At 38.5% G+C, this 24,903-nt stretch overlaps 1 protein-coding gene across 2 annotated transcripts in view; it reads left to right on the top strand.

Moving 5' to 3' along the window:
• Cep350 (centrosomal protein 350) overlaps positions 1–24,903 on the top strand; it is a 140,043-nt gene that overhangs the window by 45,212 nt on the left and 69,928 nt on the right. For both annotated transcript variants that reach the window (XM_055624428.1, XM_055624429.1), the window contains exons 9-20: positions 620–766; positions 2,877–3,532; positions 4,732–4,853; positions 6,816–7,876; positions 10,046–10,187; positions 12,139–12,308; positions 13,435–13,621; positions 17,729–17,931; positions 19,319–19,482; positions 22,082–22,192; positions 22,582–22,722; positions 23,114–23,250. In XM_055624428.1, coding sequence (XP_055480403.1) covers positions 620–766; positions 2,877–3,532; positions 4,732–4,853; positions 6,816–7,876; positions 10,046–10,187; positions 12,139–12,308; positions 13,435–13,621; positions 17,729–17,931; positions 19,319–19,482; positions 22,082–22,192; positions 22,582–22,722; positions 23,114–23,250 — 3,241 coding nt within the window. The remainder of the gene's footprint in view (positions 1–619; positions 767–2,876; positions 3,533–4,731; positions 4,854–6,815; positions 7,877–10,045; positions 10,188–12,138; positions 12,309–13,434; positions 13,622–17,728; positions 17,932–19,318; positions 19,483–22,081; positions 22,193–22,581; positions 22,723–23,113; positions 23,251–24,903) is intronic.

Raw genomic sequence — 24,903 nt, forward strand, 5'->3', positions numbered from 1 at the left:
TGGAGGCAAATGAAGATTTAAACAGGCGCAGCAAGATGACTCAGTAAGTGAGGGTGATTGCTGCCAAGCCTGATGACCAGAGTGTAACTAGGACCCATGTGGTAGGAGGAGAGAACTGGACTGATTACCTTAGATTGTTCTCTGAGCTTCCACGAGTACTGTGGCACATTTTACCATCCCTCCCCGGAAAAGGTAGATTTTCAAAAAAGATTTGAACAAACCATTAACCAGTTTTGTTGGTTAGAGTTAAAAAATACACCTTTAAATTTTTTATTTATTTTAATTTTCTTTGTGTGCATGGATGTTATGTCTACATATCTGCCTGTGTACCGTATGTGCTCACGGAGAACAAAAGGGGGCATTGGACCTCTTGGAACTTGAGTTGTAGATGGTTGTGAGTCTCCGTGGGGGCAGTGGGAATCTAACCCTCTGAAAGAGCAGCCAGCGCTCCTAACTACTAAGCCATCTCTCTGACCCCTAAAAATGTGCTCCTAATGGCAGGCCTTTTAACCTCAGCAGAAGATAAATGTAAAATTACTTATGGAACCTACATTACTGAATAAATACACTTCTTAGAGATGAAATTAAAGTTTTAAATTTAGTGCAATATATATTTTAGGTAGTAGTCGTTTGATAAGTACATCTTCTTGGCGAGATGGACAAAAGTTAGTGAAGAAGATTCTGGGACCTGCACCCAAGATGGAGCATAAAGAGCGAAGACCAACATCGAGTGACAGAAATGGAAGAGAAAGAACGGCTAAATTTGGTGAGAGGCTAGAGTTACAACTGTTTCAAAAACCAATGTTGCTCATTTACATACTTAGTAGGGCAAAAATATGCTGGAGAATACTTAAGATTTTGCTTAAAATTGTTAACTATAGCTCAAAAGAGCAGAGCTGTCTGCAGAAAAGTTATTTTTCTCAGAGGTATAGTTAGCCATAAGTAAATTTGTTTTAAGATCCAGGACTCTCTTAAGTTTGACCTTCAAATTTATTCTTTTAATTTTATTTTAAAGACATTGACTGCTACTTAGAATAGTTGTGAGGCTATTTCAGAAGCCGGTTCAGTGGTTATAGTGCTTGCTGTGCAAGCATGCAGACCACAGCTCAGGTCCCCAGTAGCTCACCTGTACTTCCTATTGCAGAAAGGAATCCTTAGAGAAAGCTGCCTAGCAAGACTAGCTGTGCAAGCGAGCTCTGGTTATGACGCAGAGACCCTGCCTCAGTGATGAAGTGGAAGAGCGATGCTTCCTACATCAACGCCTGGCTTCCACATGCACATACCCCTTCCATACATGCATGTCCACATATATGCATGCCTACACATACAAACGTCCACATATGGAGATAAACTACACACATGGAAAAGGAAAAAAATAACTAGTTATGTTTTTTGTAAACATTAACTTTGAGAAATGAAATATAAAATCCCCACAGACCAGCTTTCCTTTTCAGCAGTGAAATTTGTCCCAGTTAATTTCAGTTCCTGGAGTCCATTAAGCAAGAAATGTAATCAGCTCTGATTTAATATGTTATAGCCAATATGTACTTTGTATTTTTCTTTGTTTCTTTCATATTGCAAGGGAACTCATGTATACACTCAGTCTGACATGAAGCCGCACCAGCAACGCTAGATGCTAAAATGGCTGTTTGCGTACATGTTCACTGTGTTGTGCCTTTCACCGGAGAGTAGTAGAAGCTCAGCTGTTAGCCAGCACGAGTGTTTCCTGGGAGGTAGGCAGTTCTCTAGTACCTAGGACTTCACACCATAGACCACACCCATGGCTACCTAAATACATATTTATTATAATAGAAGGGAACATTCTGTATTTCTTAGGCTTCTTACTAGAGTTTTTCTTTTTCTCTGGAAAATGGGTAAAATACCTAAATCGTCTTTTAAAATATTTTTGAGATTTGTTTTGTAGACATTACTAAGATGTAATATATAGGAGGCCAATTTTAATCTTTTATATCAATAGGAATCTAAACTTTCAGAAAATTTCTGGTAAACTCATCTAAAAATGGTGTCATTTAATTGCAGAATGAGTCAGTATTATATAAAATTTTTAGAAAAGCACAGTATCTTAGTGCCTTTATTAGTTATAGTTAATGCAGCTTGATCTTTCTTTTAAAAATGTCACTATTTTATTTGTGTGGGTATTTTGTCTGCATGTGTGTCTGTACATCACATGTGTGCCCTGTCTCAGGAGTGGATGTCGGATCCTCTGGAACTGGGGTTACAGATAGGTGGGGAGCTGCCGTCTGTATGCTGAGATCAAACCCTGTTCTTCTGGAAGAGCAGACATTTCTCTCAGCCACTGAGCATTCTTTCCAGCACCAAGTTTGCTTATTTTCAAGGCACTTAAAATTATTGCCTTTCTTAGAGATTTCTAAGAAGTTTTTCTGGTTAGGTTTTGTTGTTGCTTGGAGGCAGAGTCTCATAGCCCAGGGTGGCCTCAAACTTGCTATGTAGGTAAGAACATTTATGAACTTCAGATCCTCCTGCCTCTGCCTCCTGAATGTTGGGATTATATGTGCCTGTCACCATACCTGGCTCCTTCTAAAAAATTTTTTTTGAAGAGGGGAAAAATTAAATATGTGTGTGTAAGAGAAACAGAAATGTTACATATTCCCTTCAATTATAATAATAGGTTTTTTTTTTTTAACAGGAATACTAAAAGATGCATTATAAGGAAGAGTATAGTTTATATGAAACTTACTGATAAAAGGAAGCTTTATGATTACAACATTCTTTGAATTGTTACAGGATATTTGAATCTGAGTTTAAAGGAAAATTTCTTAATTTTTTTATTAGTGCAATAAATCTTAGAAATGAACCTGAAGTTTTAATATAACTAACAAGCCTGTGCATTGCAGGGGCCCATATTGGAAGAGCAGAATCTGACCCCAAGTTGGATGTTTCACACAAACATCTTCCACGAAACTCAGAACATTCAAGAAATAGAGCTCGGTCTGAAAATAATATAGTGAAATCAGCCCCATCCCTTCCAGACAATAAGCAGGAGGAAAATGCTGCCTTAAAAAAGAACTTTTTGCCAGTTGAAATTCGTGGCATTCTTGATGACTTACAGCTAGATTCTTCAGCTCAGACTATGAGACAAGAGATTGGAGAGTTACAGAATCAGAAGTCATCAGCACCGGTGCAGGTACCCCGGAGTCACAGCCCAGTGAAAAGAAAGCCTGACAAAATAACAGCTAGTGAGGATCCACCTGTGATTTCCAAAAAGCGCCACTATGACACGGATGAGGTACGACAGTACATTGTTAGACAGCAGGAGGAAAGGAGGAGGAAGCAAAACGAAGAGAAGAAGGCTCAAAAGGAGGCTACAGAACAGAAGAATAAACGATTACAGGAGCTCTACCGGAAACAGAGAGAAGCCTTCACCAAAGCAAAAACTGTGCCTCCTGATCCATCAGGCTCTAGGCGGCTACAGGAAACTTACTCCAAATTGCTGCTAGAGAAGACTTTGCTTGAAGAGCCTCCTCATCACCGTGTGACACAGGAAGCACAGGTACTGGTAGTTACAGGAACACAAAGTGGGCTAATTCATGGTGAGGGAAAGCTTGCTTGCTGTGCAGGACTGTGGACATGCTCAGATATTTATAACAATCAAGACCTTTCATGAAATTTATTGCATGCAAAGAATAATGAGGAAATAGGGAAAGTAAAAGCTTGCCACAGTGCTTAGCTCTCTCTTCTGTTCTGCTATACTCCTGCCTTGTTCTCACTGTAGTACTGAGCAGATATCTAGTACATAATACACCACTGAGTTATGTTAATGAAATACTTAGTTTTGGGTTTAGTGTTGAAGTGAAGACATAATCTTGAACTAATGTTTTTAACACTGCTAACTTGAATGTGTCTCGGGTATTACAGCTGTTTTTAAAGCTTGACTTACAGGTTTAAACATCAGTTAAATAACTGCAAGAAGGTAATGTGTATTCTTTGTACTTATGAGATGAACAAACTGAGGTTTATAAAGGGTACCATTTTACCTTAATCATGTTGTCTATATTAATGTCTTTAATGTTTTTGCTTGTTGCTGTGGTAAAAATACACTGACAAAAGCAATGTAAGGGAGAAAATTCTTTTCTGGCTGGTAGTTTAAGGGAATAGTCTGTCATGGAGGGGAAACCAGGGTGGCAGGAGCTTGAGGCAGCTGGTCACATCACATTCATTCATCAGAAAGCAGACAGGAATGGACACATGCTGCAGCTTAGCTTGCTTTTTTCACTAAAGTAGTCCAGGGGTCTAGCCAGGGAATGGTGCCACCCACCTCGGGCAGGTCTTTTACCTCATTTAACACAGTCAAGATAACCTCACAGGAATGCCTAGAGGCCCTTGTCCCAGGTGATCCTGAGTTCTGTTAAATTGACAGTTATTATTATTAACCATCACAATGTCCTTGTCAGATGTTAGGTGATGTTTTGCTGTAAATTGTGGTGGTTGTTTTGTTTGGTTTTCTGTTCTAGGATCCAACTCTCAACCTGATAGAAGTAAACACTCTGCCACTGAGCTGTACCCCACAACCATATAATAGCTGTTTTAAAGTCAAACTAAATAAAAAGTGATTTTTATTTGAGGGGGAAAAAGTCTCTCTTTTTATGACCTTTTTAAAAGTTAAAGTGACATGATAAGTAAGTTTCTTATGTGCTACCTGAAGACATTTTTGTGATCAGAATCGGATAAATTTGTGTTCCTTTCTCTTAGGCCAGGCCTGGGTACCAACCATCTGGAGAATCTGATAAAGAAAACAAAGTGCAGGAGCGTCCCCCCAGCGCATCCTCTAGTAGTGACCTGTCCCTGTCAGAGCCTCCACGGTCTCTTGCAAGGTAAAACGCAGAGAGAAAGAAAAATGGCTTCTTTGTTTGTTTTCAGATGAGGTTTCTCTGGGTCCTGGCTGCCCTGGACTCTTATTTGTACATCAAGCTGGCCTTGAACTAACAGAGATCCACCTGCCTCTGCCTGTGCTGGGACTAAAGGTGTGCACCACCATGCCTGGCTGGTTCTTTCTTTTTATGAGAAGACTTATTTGAAATTTGGTGAATATCTTCAACTAATACCCAAATATGCTGTACAGCTATATTCACTGTGCTTTACTCTGGTTTTTAGTTTTTCCTGCTCTTTTAATCCAAGGGCCAATGTTGATTCCTTATCAGGTGGTATCACTCTTGCCTCCTCCAAGCCCAACATAAAGTTTTTTTGGATGGATAAATGACAGTAAAAGATACAGATGGTTCTAAATTATGCTCTGTAGTAATAAGCATTGGGAAAAGGAAAAAGATTTGAAGCTCTTTGAGAATGTACAGGTACAAATCTCTTTCCAATCTGAAGTTAGTACACATGGTCTTCTTTCACCCCAAAGGACAATAATATTGATAACACTTAAGTTTTCTGCATTTATTTGTTTTATGTGTATGAGTGTTTTGCTTGCATGCATGTACATCTACCATGTATATGCCTAGTGCCCATGGAGGTCAGAAGACAGTAGAGGATCCCTGGAACTGGAATTACTGGTGGTTGTGAGTCACTGTGTGGGTGCTGGGAACCAACCTGATCCCTCCCCAAGAGCAAGAAGTGCCTTTCTTTTTCTTTTCTTTTTTTAAGATTTTTATTTTCAGGTGTGTGTGTGTGTGTGTGTGCGCGCGCGCGTGCGCATGCGCGCTCACATGCCGGTGCAGGTGTCTGCAGGGATGTTGGTCTCCTGTAAGCTGCTTGATGTGGATGCTGAGAACTGAACTTGGATTCCAGGAAAAGCAGCAAGTGCTCATAACCACTGAGCCATCTCTTTGGTCTGAAAGAAGTGATTTTAACCTCAGAGCCATTCCCTAGCCCTCAATGATATTGATGATATTCTTGTTTCTTAGTTTCTAGGCCTGGGGTTGATTGTATCCTTTTAGGAAGAAAAACAAACAAACAAACAAAAACATTGTTTGGGTTTTAGTTTAGCTTTATTTGTTTTGTAGTGCTAAATTGAAGCCCAGTGCTCTGTGTGTTTTAGACAATTGATTTACTGAGGAACTTGACAGACCTAAACACTGTGGTTATTATGGTTTTACAGACTTTTTTTGGTTTTTTTTTGAGACAATGTTTCTCAATGTAGCCTTTGTTGTCCTGGACTCACTTTGTAGACCAGGCTGACCTCAACCTCACAGGGATCCACCTGCCTCTGCCTCCCTGAGTGCTGGGATTTCAGGCTTGCGCTCTACCAGGAATGAAGTCTAGACTTTAATAATTAAACTTTCTCAAAGTCCAAACATAGGAAATGGGTTTGAACATGGGCAATCTGACTTTAAAAGCTAGTACTTCTAATCAGCTTGTGGGCTTACTGCTAGTAAGAGACATGCATGATTTGTTTAATATTCTAAAGGTAGTTTAAATGTAAGTTGTAAATTTTCTATTATTCTCATTTTTTATTATGAATACTTTATTTAAATAGTACTATCCGGGTCATCATTTTAGACCTACTGTGCAGGTGAAATGTTTTTGCCTTTCCCTTTCCCTAAGTTTCTTTCTGATTCTAAACAATGTTATGAAAGCAAACATTGTTATTACTTTGCATCAGTTCTTCCACTTCTTTTCTTCCTTCTTCCCTTTTACAACTTTAGATTATTTTTTAAGTTAAAAACTGCACATTTTGGTGCTGGAATTATAGGTGTGCACCATGGCTCCCAGTTCCCTTTTCTCCTTCTTTTGGAATAGGGATATAGGTCCTTGACAGAACACTTGCCTGGCCTGAGTGAGGCTCTGGAATCAATTCCTAGCACCACTAACATTGTGATTTCTGTTAGCAGACGAGACTTGATGGAACCTGCATGGATGCAACCAGACAGGTTGAGCCCACGAGTTCACAGTTCTCAAGCACAGCCCCTTGTTGGAACAGCTGAAAATTTGCTCTCCCATCTCTTACAACTTGAGCATGTAGGAATTTTGCACAAGGACTATGACTCCGTTTTACCAGCGAAAAAGAGTCATAATAAGGCTGCAGGACCGTTAACTTTCACACCTCAACCATATGTGACCTCACAAGCTCCTCATCCAGATGCCTTGTTAAAACCTAGTGCCAGCCAATACAAGAGTAAACTGGATCGTATTGAAGCCTTGAAAGCAACAGCTGCTTCTCTATCCAGCAGGATTGAAAGTGAAGCTAAGAAATTAGCTGGGGCCAGCATTAACTATGGGTCAGTGTGGAACTCTGAGTACGATGTGAAGCAAACGCCTCAAGAGAATGGACCTTGGACTAAAGCTATCAGTCCACCTGTGAAAGAGGACATTGAAGATGTTTTCTCTGCTCGGATTCAGAAGATGCTGGGAACCTGTGTGTCTCATGCAACTTTTGATGATGATCTTCCTGGTGTAGGCAGCCTTAGTGAATATAAAAAACTTCCTGAGATGATCAGACCCCAGAGTGCCATATCAAATTTTAGAATGAAATCCCCTGGTCCTAAGCCAGGAGGGCTGCTGGCACAGTTGTGTAAGAGGCAGAGTGATTCTTCTAGCTCTGATGTACAAGGCTGTTCTCAAGAAAGAGCCAAAAGGTCTCTCTGTTCCAGCATAGACTCAGTCAGTGAAGGGCCTCTTCTTAGTGAAGGAAGTCTTTCTGAGGAAGAAGGAGGCCTGCATGCACGACCCCTGATGAAGGTAGCAGAAACTTTAAAGGAAAAAGAATTTTGTGCTGGAGAGAGAAGTTCTTATGAACCCATCAAAGAGTTTCAGAAAGAAGCTGAGAAATTCATGCCACTTTTGGGGCACATAGGTAATACACAAAGCAAAGGACCATGGGAAGAGCTGGCAAAGGGAAGTCCACACAGTGTCATTAATATTTTTACCAAGTCATATCAGTTATATGGAAAAGGTGAGAAAAATAAAGACCTATACTAGAAAGTTATTTCATAATTTTCTTTTTTGTTGTTTTTTTTTTCTTTTTTAAAATCCAGGGTCTCTCATAATATTGAGATCTTATAACATAGCTTTTCTTGTAATGTGATAAAGTTAATTTTCTCAGTTATGTCCCTTTCTAGTTTCTATTTATTATAGGTGAATTCCACCCAGTGTATAAAAGCATAACCTTAGAATTCCTAGGCTATATATATAGATTGTCACTCTATAAATGGAGCAAATCATTTGACAAATGAGTTGGTTTTATCTGTTCTTATGCTTAACTGAGTATTAAACTGTGTTTTCCTAAAATTTACATTTAGGTATTTATAGATCTTGTGATACCTTTGTCATTGCTTTCTTCTGTTTAGCTACTTTATTTATGTTGATGGTTGGTTGCCCTGGCTAGTTTTTGTTGTCAACTTGACATAAACTAGAGTCAGCTGGGAAGAGGGCGCTTCTCTTAAGGAATTACCTCCATCAGGTTGGCCTGTGGGCATGTCTGTAGAGCACTATCTTGTTTTACTGATTGAGGCTTATTAGCATGAGCAAGGAATACTTTCATTTGCTTTTATAGTTCATTTTTTAGCATGCTTTCTTATCTAGCCATATAGTTTGTTGAAAGCCAAGTATTTAAATCAATATTTTTGTTCTTTAGATATTATTATATGTGTATGAATAGTTTGCCTGTATGTTTGTCTTGTGCGTGCCTGGTGCTAGTGAAGGCCAGAAGAGAGTGTTGCTTTTTTTTTCTTTTATTTTATTTTTATTTTTATTTTTTTGAGACAGGGTTTCTCTGTATAACAACCTTGGCTGTCCTGGAACTCACTTTGTAGACCAGGCTGGTCTTGGACTCAGATCTGAATGCCTCTGCATCCTGAGTACTGGGATTAAAGGCATGCACCACTATGCCTGTCTTCACTTCTTTTTTAGAAAAATTTTGAAACGAAATAAGCATACTGAAACTAATGCATCCATTACTAGCTTCAACAACAACTAATACAAAAGCAAGCAGTTTTAATTAGACAGCCTATTCCAAGTCTTCTGTTATGACCCTACAGGATTTTTTAAGCAAATAAATCCTAATACATATTTCATCTCCAAATATAGCTATAAAATTTTAATGAAGATCTAATACCAGAATTTAAGAATGAAACCAATTTTCTCATTAAAAAATATGAACGTCAAGATAGAGTGGTGTCCCAGCAGTTAAGAACAGTGGTACTTTTCCAGAGGACCTGGGCTCCATTCCCTGCACTCACAGGGCAGCTCACAGTCATCAGTAACTACCATCCCAGAGGATTCAGCACTTTCTTCTGGCCTTCACGAGCACCAGTCACTCACAAGACAAACATGCAGACAAACCACACATACACTATAATAATATTAAAAACAAAAATATTGATTTAAGTACTTGGCTTTCAACAAAAGAAATTGAAAGCACTCTAAAATCAAAAGAAATTTAAAACAACATCTGTCTTTGTCTGCTTTCTGTTGCTGTGATAACCACTGTGGTCAAACCAGCATGGAGAGAGACAGGCTTATCTGAACTTATACCTCAGGTCACAATCCATAGCTGAGGGAATCGGAGGAACTCAGCCAGAGCAGGGGCAAGAGCCTCAGAGGGAAACCTCTCACTGGCTTGCTCTTTGGTCACAGGCTCAAGTTCAGCTGGTTTTTGTTTTTTTGATACAGCCTAGGCCCACCCACATAGGGATGGTAGCCTTTTTACCTTAACCAGTAAAAACAAGACAGTGCTCCACAGACATGCCCACAGGCCAGGCTGATCTATGCAGATCTTTAAAAGAGGTGCCCTCTTCCCAGGTGACTCTAGGTGACAACAAAAACTAACTAGGACAATCACCAAATAAAGTAGCTAAACAGAAGAGAACAATGGCATATAAAGTTATCATAAGCTCTTTAAGTGCCTAAATTTGAGATTTAGGAAAACTCAGTGTAATACCCAGTTGAGCATAAGAACAGATGAAACCAACTCATTTGTCAAATGATTTGCTCCATTTATAGAGTGAAAATCTATAGCCTAGAAATTCTAAGCTTATGTTATTATATCATGATTCTGTAGAATGCTTTGCTTATAATTTTAAATTTTGTTTTTTAACTATGCCTCAATTATTCTTTTTGATAGGGTTTGAAGACAGGGGAACATTGGCATCACGGCCTTTGAATGTCACCACAACCCCACTCAGCAGTGTTTCCTATGAAGATGATTTTGTCTCCTCTCCGGGAAGTGGGACATTGACAGAAAAAAAATCAGCTCTTGAATCTCAGTAAGAATTTGATAGCAAATATGTACTGAAGTTTCAACTAGAAAAAAATGTACAAATGAGAGCTCTGGTCAGAATATAAGTTGCATCTTGCTTATTGATTGATATGTACAAAGGCTGTGTAACAGGAATATCATGGACTCTGGATCCAGACTATTTGAGTTGACACTTGGCTTTGTAGAGTAGTGCTTATTTGTATTTGTGCATAATGGTGAAAATAAAGTTGTTACAAATGTGCAGTGAAATATATATATATATATATATATATATTTTTTTTTTTTTTTTTCGTTATTGAGATGGGGTCTCATGAAGGATAACCTTAAACTCTTGATCCTCTTGCCTCCAATTCTCAAGTGTGTGAGGATCACCTGCTAGTGGCACCACACCTGAGGAGTGGAATATCAACTTAAAACAGGACCTGGTAACAAGAAAGAGAATACAGATTATAAACCAATCTGTGAGTCCCCATCAGAGGATGATAGCTTGGGAAATGGGCTTCAACATAGTAATATAAGAAGTATAAAATACTATTTTCTATGGTAGAATGAGGAAAATCAGGGGTAGACATTTAACTTTGTGATACTAAGTAATATTTATTTAACTCGAAAAATATAAAATTTTGATATACACTTAACATCTAAGCTTTGAAAAGATTGATTATAACAACTGGTAATTATTGGGCCCTCAATGTGCAAGACAGTGAAAGGATGAGGGACTTTGCCAATAGCACTCATTTTATGAGCTAGCCTGATTTGGAAGTATTACTCTTAGAATACCCTTTTTTAGAGAGGAAACAGAAGACAGAGGTTAAATTGTACAAAGTTACAAAACACAGTTGACTTTTCCAGAGTTTCTTCCTTAAATTTTATTATCACATAAACTTACAGTTCTCCATATTTAGTATCTTCTTATGTATCATAGAGTATAGCCCCCATAAAATCATTAGATAATCTTATAGGACCAGCTAATTTTCCACTAGCTGGAATAGTAGAAATGAATATTCATAAAAGTAGAATAGAAAAATTGTAGTTTAAGTTTTGAGCCCAAAGAAAAGATTAGTTAGACGTGGTTATATACTCCTTTAATCCCAGCACTCAGGGAGGCAGATCCCAGGGAGGCAGTAGATGGCTGTGAGTTTGAGGCCAGCCTGGTCTACAAAGCAAGTCCAGGACAGCTAAGGCTACACAGAGAAACCCTTTCTTGAAAAACAAAACAAAAAAAGGTTAGATTTTTAAGGTTTTAATCATGGTGAGATTAGCGTCATTAATCATCTTACTACTAGGTGAAAGTGGGCTATATTAAATTATTCTTCTCTATAAGATTATCAGAGGAAAAATAATTATGCTGTATAAAAGTATATTTTCAGTAGTAATTGAGGCCATACTTTCCTATAGTCAACACATACAAATGTTTCATATTTTCTTATACATGCCTGAAACATTTTCTTTCTTTCTTTTTCTTTTTTTTTTTTTTTTTTTAGATATAGGGATTATGTAATTTAGTTTGGCCTTGAACTTATGATCCTCCTATTTTTCACCTCTCCAGTTTATGGGTATTCTGCAGACCAAAACCTGGGGCTTCATGCATGCTAGGCAGATACTGCAAACTCAGCTACATCTCCAAGCCTGAAATATTTTATTTGGTTTCACGTCAGTAAACAACTCATCTGAGATTCTTCTGATTAGTAAGCTGAGCCATAGAGAATCTTTTAAAACTGATAAAAGGATTAGTTATTTACACTCTCTGATGGGCATCAGATATTCACACTATCTGCTGCTATTTCATTTGAGTACCTTTTGTTACAAGTGTTTTTGTTTTGTTTTGTTTTTTCACCATAAGAGTAAGTTTTGCTTTGGTATCTGATCTAGGTACTCAGAGCTCCTTCGAAATAGAATTTGTGGTCTCAGGTTTTTAATTTATTTTTCTTTAACCTCTAATACTTTCTTCTTGACAGAATTGGTGGTAGCAGCTTAGGCATTCAGGAAGACCATTCTACCAGAAAGTCTGCCTATGATCTTTCCTCTGTGGATGCTACCTCTCAGCATTCATCAGGAGCTCAATCTGCTCTATCATCTCGTTCATCTGCTTCTAAAGGAAATAAAGGAAAAAAGGAAAAGAAGGAATGTAAGTAGAATTCTGCTGATGACCTTCTCCTCAATGGTTTTGTGGTAGTGACCTGAAGTTGTGGTTTGATTTTATATTTAATTAATAGATGACTTTATTTATCATGTAATCAACTTTCATATTTGTGAAGTATCTTTTGCTATATAATATCAAACTTTTTAATATAAATCTTTCAATACAAATGACTATGTAATTAAAAGATTAAGAATTACAGATACTCATTCAAGAAATATAAATCAGGGAGGGCCAGCAAACTATGGAGATAGCTTACTGGGTAAAAGCATTCACTGCACGATCTTGGTTAGGTGAATAAGATCGCTGGAACCCATATAGAAGTAACTGGAAGGGACACAAGCTGCCCTCTGACCTCTGTGTATGAGCTGTGGCACTCTTGTATGTGTGCAGTCCTCTCTCACATACAGTAGCAAATAAAATAAAATTGTTAAAAAGAAATACAAAGCATCCTTAATTCTTCTGTTCAGAGGCAATTACTATTACAGATTTTGATGACCTTTTCCAATGTATACATGAAGCCATGCATACTTTTTTTTTATATACATTTATACAACATTCTGCCTGTACACTAGCTCTCACTATAGATGGTTGTGAGCCATCATGTGGTTGCTGGGAATTGAACTCAGGACCTTTGGAAGAACAGCGAGTGTTCTTAACCTCTGAGCCATCTCTCCAGCCCCCACACTTTTATTTTTAAAAGAAATACAAATAATATTGTTTTACAACTGCTTTAAAGGAAAAACAGTATATCATGTACATTTCTAAGCATCATCAAACATAGTCTTCAAATTTCCTTATCTGTCAAGAAGACTGGAATTCATGTGGTGATTTTAAAGAGCATGAGAAAGTATTGGAAATAATGTGTAATAATAATGCACAGTGGTTGCCCCTGTTGGCATTCAGTAAGTCTTTTTGAGTAACTGAGATACCAGCCAATATCTGTAGTTCTATTCTGTTTAAAGAATGAATCGTTTTAGACATGAAAAATAAGTTTTAAATAAATATTAATTTTTAATATTCTGATCTGTACTTTTGTTTTACTGATAAAATTTTATCAGCTATCTCAGTAAGTCTAATGTTGAAAATTTGCCTATAAAAACTTAATTTCTAGGGTTGGATTCACTTACTGGAAATGCTCAGAACTCACTTAGTGATGAGGGAAAAGTTCAGTCTGACTCAGAACGTGGTTCTCATCAAGAAAAGAAACTTGGAACTGGCAGCAAACTTGCCATTAGAGACTATGAACAGACTCTGGACACTGAAAACACTCTGGAAGAACTTTCTGGGCATTCTGTGAGGTAAGGCAGCATATTCTTTATGTTGTCAGTTATATATAATTAAGGTAACAATATCATTTGAGCAAATTTGTTAAGTTTCAGCCTGGCAGTGCACTGTGCCTGCTTAAGCTGGTTGTTTACTTTCTGAGGGACATTGTAACCTTGTTCCTAGCTGTAGACTTTGTTTTAGCATCTGGTCATTTCTCATTACAATTAATAAATCATCTCCAGTAATTGTTTGCCACAAGCACAATTCCTTTTTCTGTCCGGAAGTCATTGTCATATTGTTCTTGGCCCAGTCTTTTGTCTAAGCATTTGCCTTTCTTGAGGTGCATAAAGTTAGCTACCCCACAAAGAAATGCTTAAGAATCTAGTCCTACGGGAGTGTTTCTATCGTCACCACGGTGTGTCTCATTTCTACAAACTGTGTTCTCAGCTGTGTTCTTCCGCTCTGAACACGACTACTTAGTATCCTTTTGATCTTGTTGAGAATATTTTTTCCTTTAGGTGTCTTTCTCCCTTTCAGTTAAGAACACTCAAACATGCTCTGAAGTGTCACTCTTACATGATTATGGACTTTTTATAACTGTATTTTCATTTTTTAAAAAAGTTTCTGGTGTGTATGTGTGTGCGTGACGTGTTGTGTGAGTGTGGACTTTTGTGGTTTACTTTGGCTCAGTGGAAGAGAGAAGACAATTTCAGGAGGAGTCAGCTCTTTCCTTCCTCTCAGTTGGGGCAGTCTCCTTGCTCTTTCTGCCTGCTGATTCTGCTATAACTTTGAACTTCAAGCTGGCTGGCCTTTGAGTCTCCAGTTTCTGCCTCTCATCTCACTGCAGGAATGGTATGCTTCTGCATCCAGCTTTTTTTGTTTTGTAAAGATGTGGGCCATGAGATTGAATTAGGATATTGGACTTGTGTGGAAAGTAATTTTTACCTATTTTGCTGTCATAATGGTACTCATACTATTTTTTTTTTTTTTTTTTTTTTTTTTAGTTTTTTTTACCTTTTTTTTTTTAATAAGTTTTTTTTTTTTTTTTTTTTTTTTTTTTTTTTTTTGGTCAGATGCACTAACCTGCTGCTTACAAATAAGCTCTAGTCAATTGCTTTCTGTGCAGTTACTGCTCATCTGTCCACATGACGGTTCTGCATTGTTTTGGTCATTTTAAAGATCAAGTCTAGGGCCTGTGAGTTGGGTCAGCAGGTAAAAGACCTTGCTGCCACGCCTAAGGATCTGAGTTCAGTCCTCAGGGCCTTCATGGGTAGAAGGGGAGAACTGACTCTCACAAGTTGTGCTTTGACCTATACAGAAATGTGTGAGCATGTGCATGCAGGCACACGCGCACACACACACACACACACACACACACACACACACACACACACGAGTGTGTGCATGTGCACGCATATACGTGTGCATGCACATGAACATGACAAAGTAAAATAAAAATAAAAGATTATGGCTCTGAAGATACAAACTGATCTTATTTTTTAAAAGAAACTTTTGATTTTCTGTTACATATAGATAAGCAGTGAGGAGTCTTTATTTTCTCAAACTGTGAGGATGGTAAAAGAAAGTCACAGTAGTCTTACTGCAACACCTCAGACTATGAAGTTTGTAACCACAGTGTCTGACAAGCGCCAAGTTAAGATGGAAGAGTAAGGCTGGAGAGATGCCTCTTCCAAAAGGCCCAGGTTTGGTTCTTAGCCACCACATTGTGGCTGCCAACCACCTGTACCTCCAGTGTCCTCCTCTTGTCTCCTCAGGCTCCTGTACAGGTCATGCAGAAACATACATTCAGGTACACACACATACACATAAGATAAATATTTTTTAATATACAGGAAAGGCATTAAACATGTGTGTGAACTGTTTGTATCAGGTTTTGGTGCTGTATAAAGTTTCAGGTATATGTTGGAGGTATTGGAACATGTATCCTCCCCCCATGTATGGAGGCAAACTACTGTTAAACTCTCTTAAGTCCTCAGTTAAAGACTTGGTAAGCTGGTAAATGCTTTCCCAAAAGTACTTTTATTCAAATATTCAAGCCAGGTATAATTTTTGCCTTTGAACCATCAGTTTTTCAGAAACTAAAAGCAAACTTATTTTAGTATGTAAAAAATATATTAATTGGGCCAGGCATGGTAATGCATGCCTTTGATCCCAGCATTCTGAGACAGAGGCAGGTGGATCTCTGAGTTTGAGGCCAGCCTGGCTTATAAAACAAGTTTCAGGACAGTTAGGGCTCTGCCCTCCCTCCCCAAGTATTAATTATGGTAATACTTTTATAGAGTGTCTATTAATTTATTCAACAAACAAATATTCAATGCAAGGAAACATGAATGACATGTGTTTTGTATTGAATTAAATGCTTTAAGAGTTGTTACAGTCAGTTATGTGATGTTAGAAAAAGCTCAATGTTATAAATATAAAAAATTAGGTATGTACTAAAATCTGTACACCTATAGAAGCTAACCAAGAAGGAGGACCCTGGATAAAATAATCAAACCTCATTCAGAAAGGCAAATGGAATAAACACCGGAAGAGGATGAAAACAAGGAACAAGACAGAAGCCGATCACAGAGAGCCTCTGAAAGACTCTACCCAGCAGGGTTATTAAATCAGATGCTGAGACTCATAGCCAAAACTTTGGGCAGAGTGCAAGGCATCTTATGAAAGAAGGGGGAGATAGAAAGACCTGGAGGGGACTGGAGCTCCACAAGGAGAGCAACAGAACCAAAAAATCTGGGCACAGGAGTCTTTTCTGAGACTGACAGTCCAACCCAGGACCATTCATGGATATAATCTAGAACCCCTGCTCAGATGTAGCCCATTGCAGCTCAGTCTCCAAGTGGGTTTCCTAGTAGGGGGAGCAGGAGCTGTCTCTGACATGAACTCAGTGGCTGGTTCTTTGATTGTTTCCCCCCCCACCCCCGGGTGGTGCAGCCTTACCAGGCCACAGAGGAAGACAGTGTAGACAGTCCTGGTAAGACCTGATAGGCTAGGGTCAGATGGAAGGGGAGGAGGACCTCCCCTATCAGTGGACTTGGGGAAGGGCATGGGAGGAGAGGGAGGAAGGGCAGGATTGGGAGGGGATGAGGGAGGGGGCTACAGCTGGGATACAAAGTGAATAAATTGTAATAAATTAAAAAATAATGAAAAAATAGGTATGTAGAAGTAAACTATATAAAGTATTTGGAGTGATAATATGAAGTTAACTTTGCTGTAGCCTTTGGGTTAAGAGAGGAAATGATGAAAGAATCATGGCATTTAAAAAAAAAACTTTAAACACAAAATGATAGTTCATTTGAGACATGTTTTAATGTTTTTACATAGTTATATTTTCTTTTTTTAATTTATTTTTTATATTAATCACAGGTTATTTACTTGGTATCCTAGCCATAGCCCCCTCCCTCATTTCCTCCCAATTCCACCCTCCCTCTCTCATCGCTTCCTTGCCCCTCTCCAAGTCCACTGATAGTGGAGGTCCTCCTCCCCTTCCATCTGACCCTAGCTTATCAGTTATCTTCAGGACTGGCTACATTGTCCTCTTCTGTAGCCTAGCAAGGCTGCTCCTCCCTGGGCGGAGGTGGTGAGGGTTGAAGACATTGCCATTACATTCATGTCAGAAATAGTCCCTGTTCCCCTTATTAGAGAACCCATTTAGACACTGAGCTACCATGGGCTATATCCGAGCAGGGGTTCTAGGTTATATCCGTACATGGTCCTTGATTGGAGAAACAGTCTCATGAAAGGCCCCTGTGCCCTGATATATTTGGTCCTTGTGGTGCTCCTGTACTCTCCAGGTCTTACTAACCAGTTATATTTTCATTGGTATATAATGGCTATCTTAGATCTTGCTTCATACACGACATGTTCAGTGCTAATTTAATCAATAACCTACTTTACCATTTAGGGTGGGGTTTTATGCAGCTTGTTCAACACTGTATCTAGCAACTAGAGACCTGTTCATAGGCTTCCATTCAGAGCAGTAACTACACTGGGTGAATGAATGACTACTAGTATTGGTAAAGCTAATTCATATTGGTAAAGAAAAATGTTTGTTATTCTTACTGTTGGGCTGCTTCTTCGAATAGTGTCTCTAATGTCTTTATGCAAACAATTTCTAGTGGCTCATCAGACAAGGGAAGATCTCAGAAGACTCCAACTTCTCCCTTATCTCCAAGTTCACAGAAGTTGTTACAGTTTGACCTTCCTGGGACTTCTTTAGACATTTCTAAGTCCTCAGCCATAGTACCTTCAACTGCAAGTGGACTGAAGCCCACTGCAGCTTTCCCTGATGTGAATAAAACAGAAATGGCTTCAGCACTAGGTAAGTAGATTCATGAAGGTAAAAGTTTAAAAGTAAAGGGTTGGGGTGCAGCTTGTCTGGTGGATGCTGGCCTAACCTGCATTACGCTCTTGGTTTACCTGACACCATGGAAATGAGATGTGGGCGTGCACACCTCTGTTCAGAAGCAGAAGTTCAAGTCATCCTAGGCCCCCTAATGAGTTAGGTCATCCTGGGTTACATGAAAGCATACTTCAGAAGGGAAGACAGTACCAGGAACAACAGCAAATTAAAAAAATTAAGATACTATTTACTTTTTTCCCCTGAAAATGCCTTTTTTCCAACTAAGCAACAGGGAAATGTTCAAGCTTATGGGATTACTCTTTGAAGTATTAAACAAAAACTGTATAGAAAATTAAATATTGAAAAGCATAAGAAATTGAACAGTATTCATTTTTTTCCCTGTTGCCAGCATTAATCAAAACTCATCCCAGTAATATAGTCCATCTGCTCGTAGGCATGTAATATGTATGTTTGCATGCATAGATGCCCATAAATATATTAAGTTACTGTCTTTAGTACACAGGAAAGGTAGATTTTATACATGCTCATAATGAAGAACTGGCACTGTCATTTTATGGGAACCTTTTGATTTAACAATGCTTCTTTTTTTTTTAATAAGCATAAATTTTTTTGATTTTTTTAAAATAATTTTTATTTTTTTTATATTAATCATAGGTTATTTAATTTGTATCCCAGCCATAGCCCTCTCCCTCATTCCCTTCTAATCCCACCCTCCCTCCCTCATCTCCTCCCTGCCCCTTTCCAAGTCCACTGATAAGGGAGGTCCTCCTCCCCTTCCATCTGACCCTAGCTTATCAGGTATCTTCAGGACTGGCTGCAATGTCCTCCTCTGTGGCCTAGCAGGGCTGCTCCTCCCTCGGTGGGGTGGGGAGGGAAGGTCAAACAGCCAGCCATTGAGTTCATGTCAGAAATAGTGCCTCTTCCCCTTACTAGGAAACCCACTTGGATACTGAGCTACCATGGGCTACATCTGACAGGGGTTCTAGGTTATATCCATAGATAGGATAAACATCTAAAATCTGTACACCTGAAGAATATAATCAAGAAAGAGGACCTGGGGTAAAATAATCAATCCTCACTTAGAAAGACAAATGGGATGGACATTGAAAGGAGGAGGAAACAAGTAACAAGACAGGAGCCTAACACAGAGGGCCTCTGAAAGACTCTACCTAGCAGTGTATCAAAGCAGATGCTGAGACTCATAACCAACCCTTCAGTAGAGTGCAGGGAATCATATGAAAGGAGGAGTTAGTATGACCTGTAGAGGACAGGCGCTTCACAAGGACCAAATATCTGGGCACAGGGGTCTTTTATGAGACTGTTTAACAATGCTTCTATCCCCCAGGTTCTAAGCGTTTTTCTCCTGCTGGCCTTCAGCATCGCATGGCTGCAGAACTCAGTTACCTGAGTGCCATTGAGGAGTCAGTGCGTCAGCTGTCAGATGTGGAAAGAGTTAGGGGCATTTCACTTGCTCAGCAGGAGAGCGTATCTCTGGCTCAGATCATAAAGGTATTATTTGAATTTTCTTGATTTTTTCCACTGTGGCTTTCTCCTTTTGTTTGTGTTTAGAAGTACTCAAAATGAGTTTTGTTTGTTTGCTGGTTTTAAGAAAATAAACTTTCAAGCCAGGCACTTCAGTGCACCTCTTTTAATCCCAGGACTCAGGAGGCAAAGGCAAGAGTATCTATCTCTGTGAGTTAAAGGCCAGCCTGGTCCATATAGTAACTTCCAGGACAGCTAAGACTACATAAAGAGAGACCCTGTCTCAAAACAAAACAAAACTTCCAAGTAGAATAAAAAATAGTCTATAAATCTATAAATAGATCTATATTTATAAATATAGTATCTATAAATAACAGAAGAAGAAAAGTTATCACACAGATTAAAAAGAACCCTGAAGCCTGGTTTGATAGTGATGCCTGCAATCAGCATTTGTCAAGCTGAGTCAGGATGGTCCAGAGGGTAAGATCAACTGGGCTCTAACCAGACTCTTCCTCAAAGACCAAAATGGAAAACCAAAAAAAATTAGCCCCACCAAGAAAATTAAAAATAGGATATTTGGCAGCAGAACATTAGCACAGTTATTCTTTTTTCCATACTTCATTTTTCATGTTTTATACTCTATTTTGATGGCTGAAAATTAATGATTGAATTAATGAAAATTGATGACAGCCATCTGTTTTTATTTCCTGATGGAATTGACTAGGTTTGTCTGTTTTTTGCTTGTTTTGTTTGTTTTATTGTTGGTGATAGTGGTGGTGGGTTTTGTTGCTGTTGTTCTTTTGTTTTATTATTATTATTAACTTTAAATTCATTTATTTATTGCATGTGTATAGTCTGAGATCAGAAGACAACTTTGGGAAATCATTTCTAGAGTGTTGGTCTTGGGGAGACTGCAGGTTGTTCGGCTGGGCAGCAAGCTCCTTTACCTGTTGTATATTACCGCCCCCGCTTTGTTTGATTTTTGATGCTTTATTTGAACCAGCAAGCAAACAAAACATTTCTGAAATCCAGATATTATGTGGACTGTAACTCAGCAAGTAAGGTCCAGAGGTTAACCAGTGTTTTCCTTTGTGGAAGCTCTAGGGCATCGTTTTTATTGTATTTTATTTAGGTATTACATTCAATTAAAAAATGCAGATTTTAGGTATGTAGTTTTGATCAATGTATATTCATCCATAACAACCATCTAATCAATAGAAAACTTCCATCATCCCAGAAAGCTGACCCATTCCCATTTTCAGCTAATTCCTCAAGGCAGTAATCATTCTGTTTTTTTATGCTATAGTTTATTTTTGTCTCTTCCAGAACATAATATATATTCTAGTTCATTTCTAACTATTCTATTTAATTTATTTTAGTCAACATAAATCCAAGATTTTTCTATGACATTGTATTTTTGCCTCATAATAAACCGGTGATCAGTAGGTACATCCTAACTGCTCATCAATTTCCCTGTTGATACACACACAACATGTTCAATTTTGTTGCATAAATACCCAAGATTGTTGCTTGGCTCAAGTACAAACACCTGAAACTTTGTGAACAACTCTCATACTGTTTTCTAAGATTGTTTAACATTGAATAACTGGCCTCATTGCAGTAGAAAGACCACATTGACCTTGGATTTGGAATAACCATTGAATCAGGCATTCTTTAACAAAGTAGACATGAGTCCCTTTTTATGCTTCATATTTGAAAAAAGCTAGGGACTTTGTACTGTCACAGTGACTGGATAACACTATTGCAACTCCGTCAAGGTGGACAGGAATCTTGACTACTTCTACAGTATGAACAGTTCTGTACACACATGTGCATGCCCACATAGTCACAGATTTTTTTCTGTACTATTTTCAGGCTACATTATAATTTTGGAAATCCCAAAACTGTTCATGGCATGATATAGCTTCATGTACAGGCTAATCACCTATAGAGAGCCATACTTTTTGGTATTGCTTCAGAATAGATAGAATGAATATATATATACACACGTGGAGCTAACATTGCATAGAGTGATAAGGTCAGAAAGGATCCTGGTAAAAAGGAGACCTTTAGGCCTTTAGGGAGGCAACATTTTTGATGAAATTGTTCTTTCAGAGGCAAAGTCAAAATGATGAGAAATGAGACATTTTCTTTATTTCTACAAATATAACTTAAAAAAATTCTTTCAAAGAGCTAGATGCCCTAGTTTTTTTTTTTTTTTTTTTTTTGCTTTCTAGGCAGCTTTAATCTTACATGTCTTGGAAAAATTTTGTATTTCTATAGTGATATGTGGTAAGGTGGCCACTAAATCTGGCTTATAAATGGTAACGTGTCTGATGACTTTAGTTTACCACTTTTCCTTTAGACTCTAATTGTTTGTTATAAATCATTTACATTAGAAACAACATGAGTCTAGTGTCATGGCTCACTTTTGCAATCCTGGCTATACTGGAAACTGAGGCAGGTTGCATGTTAGTTCAAAGCCAGCTTGGTCCATAAAGGACCTCTTTGAAGAAAGAAAAAAAAAAGGAGGGAAGGTAGGGAGCAAAGGAAGGTGTTTACTGTAGGCACTCTATCAAAATAGTTTAATGCTGAAGAATTAATATTTGATCACTTTAATCTAAAGGCACAACAGCAACGTCATGAAAGAGATTTGGCCTTGTTGAAGCTAAAAGCTGAACAAGAGGCTCTGGAGTGCCAGAGACAGTTAGAAGAAACCCGGAACAAAACAGCTCAGGTAATATATTTTGTGGCAGATATTGGTTCTTTAAATCTGAAACTTTATATTTAGAAATTTCACTGTAGAACCCCTTAAGCATATAAGAATAAAAGAGAAAGGTTGTAAATAACGTCTAGAACTTTATATATGATAATTTTCTGATATTTGAGTTACGTACAACCCTTTGAACTAGTCAAGACTCACTCTCAGTTTAGAGAAGTGGTAACCAAGGTGCATAGTAGTTAATCATCCACAGTCCCATCAGCTGTGAAACCCAGGTTATAGTCGAGTGAGTGTATTTTTTCATCAGGTATTTGGTCCATGAAACAACTTTATAAGTTAAAACTAAGTTACATAGAAGTAAGACCTATAGAAACCCCTAAGCATTTCACCCATTTTATTTATAGGTCCATGCAGAATCATTACAGCACGTGGTTAAATCACAAAAAGAAGTGACTGAGGTCCTCCAGGAAGCAACTTGTAAAATAGCAGCTCAGCAAACAGAGACTGCGCGTCTCACCACAGATGCAGCGCGGCAGATCTGTGAGGTGAGAGCCACTGGAACCCTTTGCTTTTTCTTCTCAGTCATTCTGGATATCTTAGATCTGGCCAGTAATGGGTCTCTAACATTTAAAAGACATATACTTTGACAGTGACTTTCAGTAAAGACCCCATTAAAATTGTCTCATTTGTTTGTTTGTGTGCGTATTTGAGTTTGAGTGTCAAGGTCATGGGACAATTTGAAGGGGGTGCTTTTCCTGCCACCATGAGGGTTCTGGAGATGCACTTCAGGGTCCTTAAAGCTTTACAGCCTTTGGCTGAGGAGCTATTTTACTGGCCCCAATCAGTGATCTTTCCAGGGCCTTGTGCTCCTTTTCAGGTCTCCTGTGATACTACATTTTAAAGTCTACTTTTGCTGTTTTGTGTATTCACATTTAGATGGCAGAACTAACTCGAACACACATCTCAGATGCCATCAATGCTTCTGGAGTTCCCTTAGCCACACTGTATGACCACCAGCGGCAGCAGCTTCCAGACTTTATGAAGCAACTAAGGACCAAAGCTGAAACAGACAGGTAAGCATTCGACCATTCAAAAAATATAAAATGAGGCATCTTTTATATCCTATTTGTAGTATAGAGAATACACTAAATATTAGAGTATAGAGAATACTCTAAGTACTCCATACTCCATTTAGAGTATAGAGAATAAAATTATGGGCATACAATCCAGTGGGAAGAGAAACATTTGTCAATTATTCAGTCAAGTGAATGAATACTTTATACACTTAAGTGTTATAAAAGAAATGTGTTTCAGAGGTATGTAATACTGGAATTTAAATAGGGAGGCCAGAAGGTCAGAGAAGATGTTAAAGGCTTGTAACGGGATATAGTAGATGAGGAATAAGTGATATAAAGGATCTGGCAGGCAAATTAAAAGCATGAAGGAAAAAGGGGCACAGCATATTTAAGGGGAGATCAAAACAGAAAAGGCCACTGTGACTGGAAGAGGAGAGCAAAGAGGAAGATGGTGTGGGATGATCAGGGTAGCACCTCACAGATGTTAGAATTTTGGAATGTTCTCTAGAAACAATAAAGTCATTTAGAAAGTTTTTAAGAGAGGGTCTTGCTTTGTGCCCTGGAGCTCATTCTCTAGAGTGGGCTGGCCTCAGACTCAGAGACCTGCATGCCCTTCCTCCCAAGTGCTGGGATTAAATACCGTGTCTGTCACCATGCTCAGTCATTGTGTGTGTGTGTGGTTTTTCTTGGGGGGAGTTGTGTGTTTTTTTGTGTTTGTTTTTGTTTTCAGAGTCTCACACTGGAAGTAAGTCTGGCCTGGAATTTTCTGTGCAGTGCACCATGCTGCCTTGAACTTGTGGCAGTCCTTTTGGTTTTGTGTTGGCATACTTTTTTAAAACTTTTAAATTTATATTTCTATATCTTTCTCCGTATTCCACCCCAGTCCCTTCCAACATCCCAGTACCAGGTAGAAGAGAGAAAGAGTTAATAGGAGAGGGGCCGCAGTTCTCAGCTGATTCCCGATGGTTAGGGTCATCAGGTTCCTTGGACCCAGTCTAATCCTTAGTTTGGGAGATCTCCATCTTCTGTCTCATAACAGCAACCAGGAGCAGCAAGGGGGAAGCAGGACCAGCCAACCTTGTTCTCTCTTGGACCTTTCACACTCTGGGTTCTGGCATTTATTCTCTCTCCAGAGTCCTCAGATTTAAACTCTCTGCATCTGGCAAAGAGCTCCTCTCAGAGCCCGAATAAGGCAAATATGGACCTTCTGTGGACCGTCTGAATCAGTCCCACATCCCACACCTGAGACGAAGAAAAAAAAAAAAAGAATGAAAACATCTATATATACAACCATTTTGTGCTGAGATTTTAAGCAGGAGCCCTTACTCCCAACTTTGTGGATTGTTGAGTTTTTTGTAGCTGTTTTGGCTTCTTTAGAAAACAACAACAACAACAAAAACAAAACAAAAAACTAGGGAACTCACTTTGTAGATCAGGCCTTGAACTCAGAGATCCCCCTGCCTCTGCCAAGTGAGTTTTGGGATTAACGGTGTGTGCTACCACCACCCAGCTTGCTTTATGTTTTTTTTTTTTTTCCTTAAATCACGTTTTAACTGTCTGTATGATTTTTTTTTTAATTTATTGACACTAGGAGTAAATAGAGAAGGTGTTCTTTATGCTATATGTCCTTTTCTGTATTTGAATTGTAAA

The sequence above is a fragment of the Psammomys obesus genome, unplaced genomic scaffold (genome assembly GCF_907164565.1).
Source record: "Psammomys obesus unplaced genomic scaffold, mPsaObe1.curated_primary_1811, whole genome shotgun sequence".
Lineage (NCBI taxonomy): Eukaryota > Metazoa > Chordata > Mammalia > Rodentia > Muridae > Psammomys > Psammomys obesus.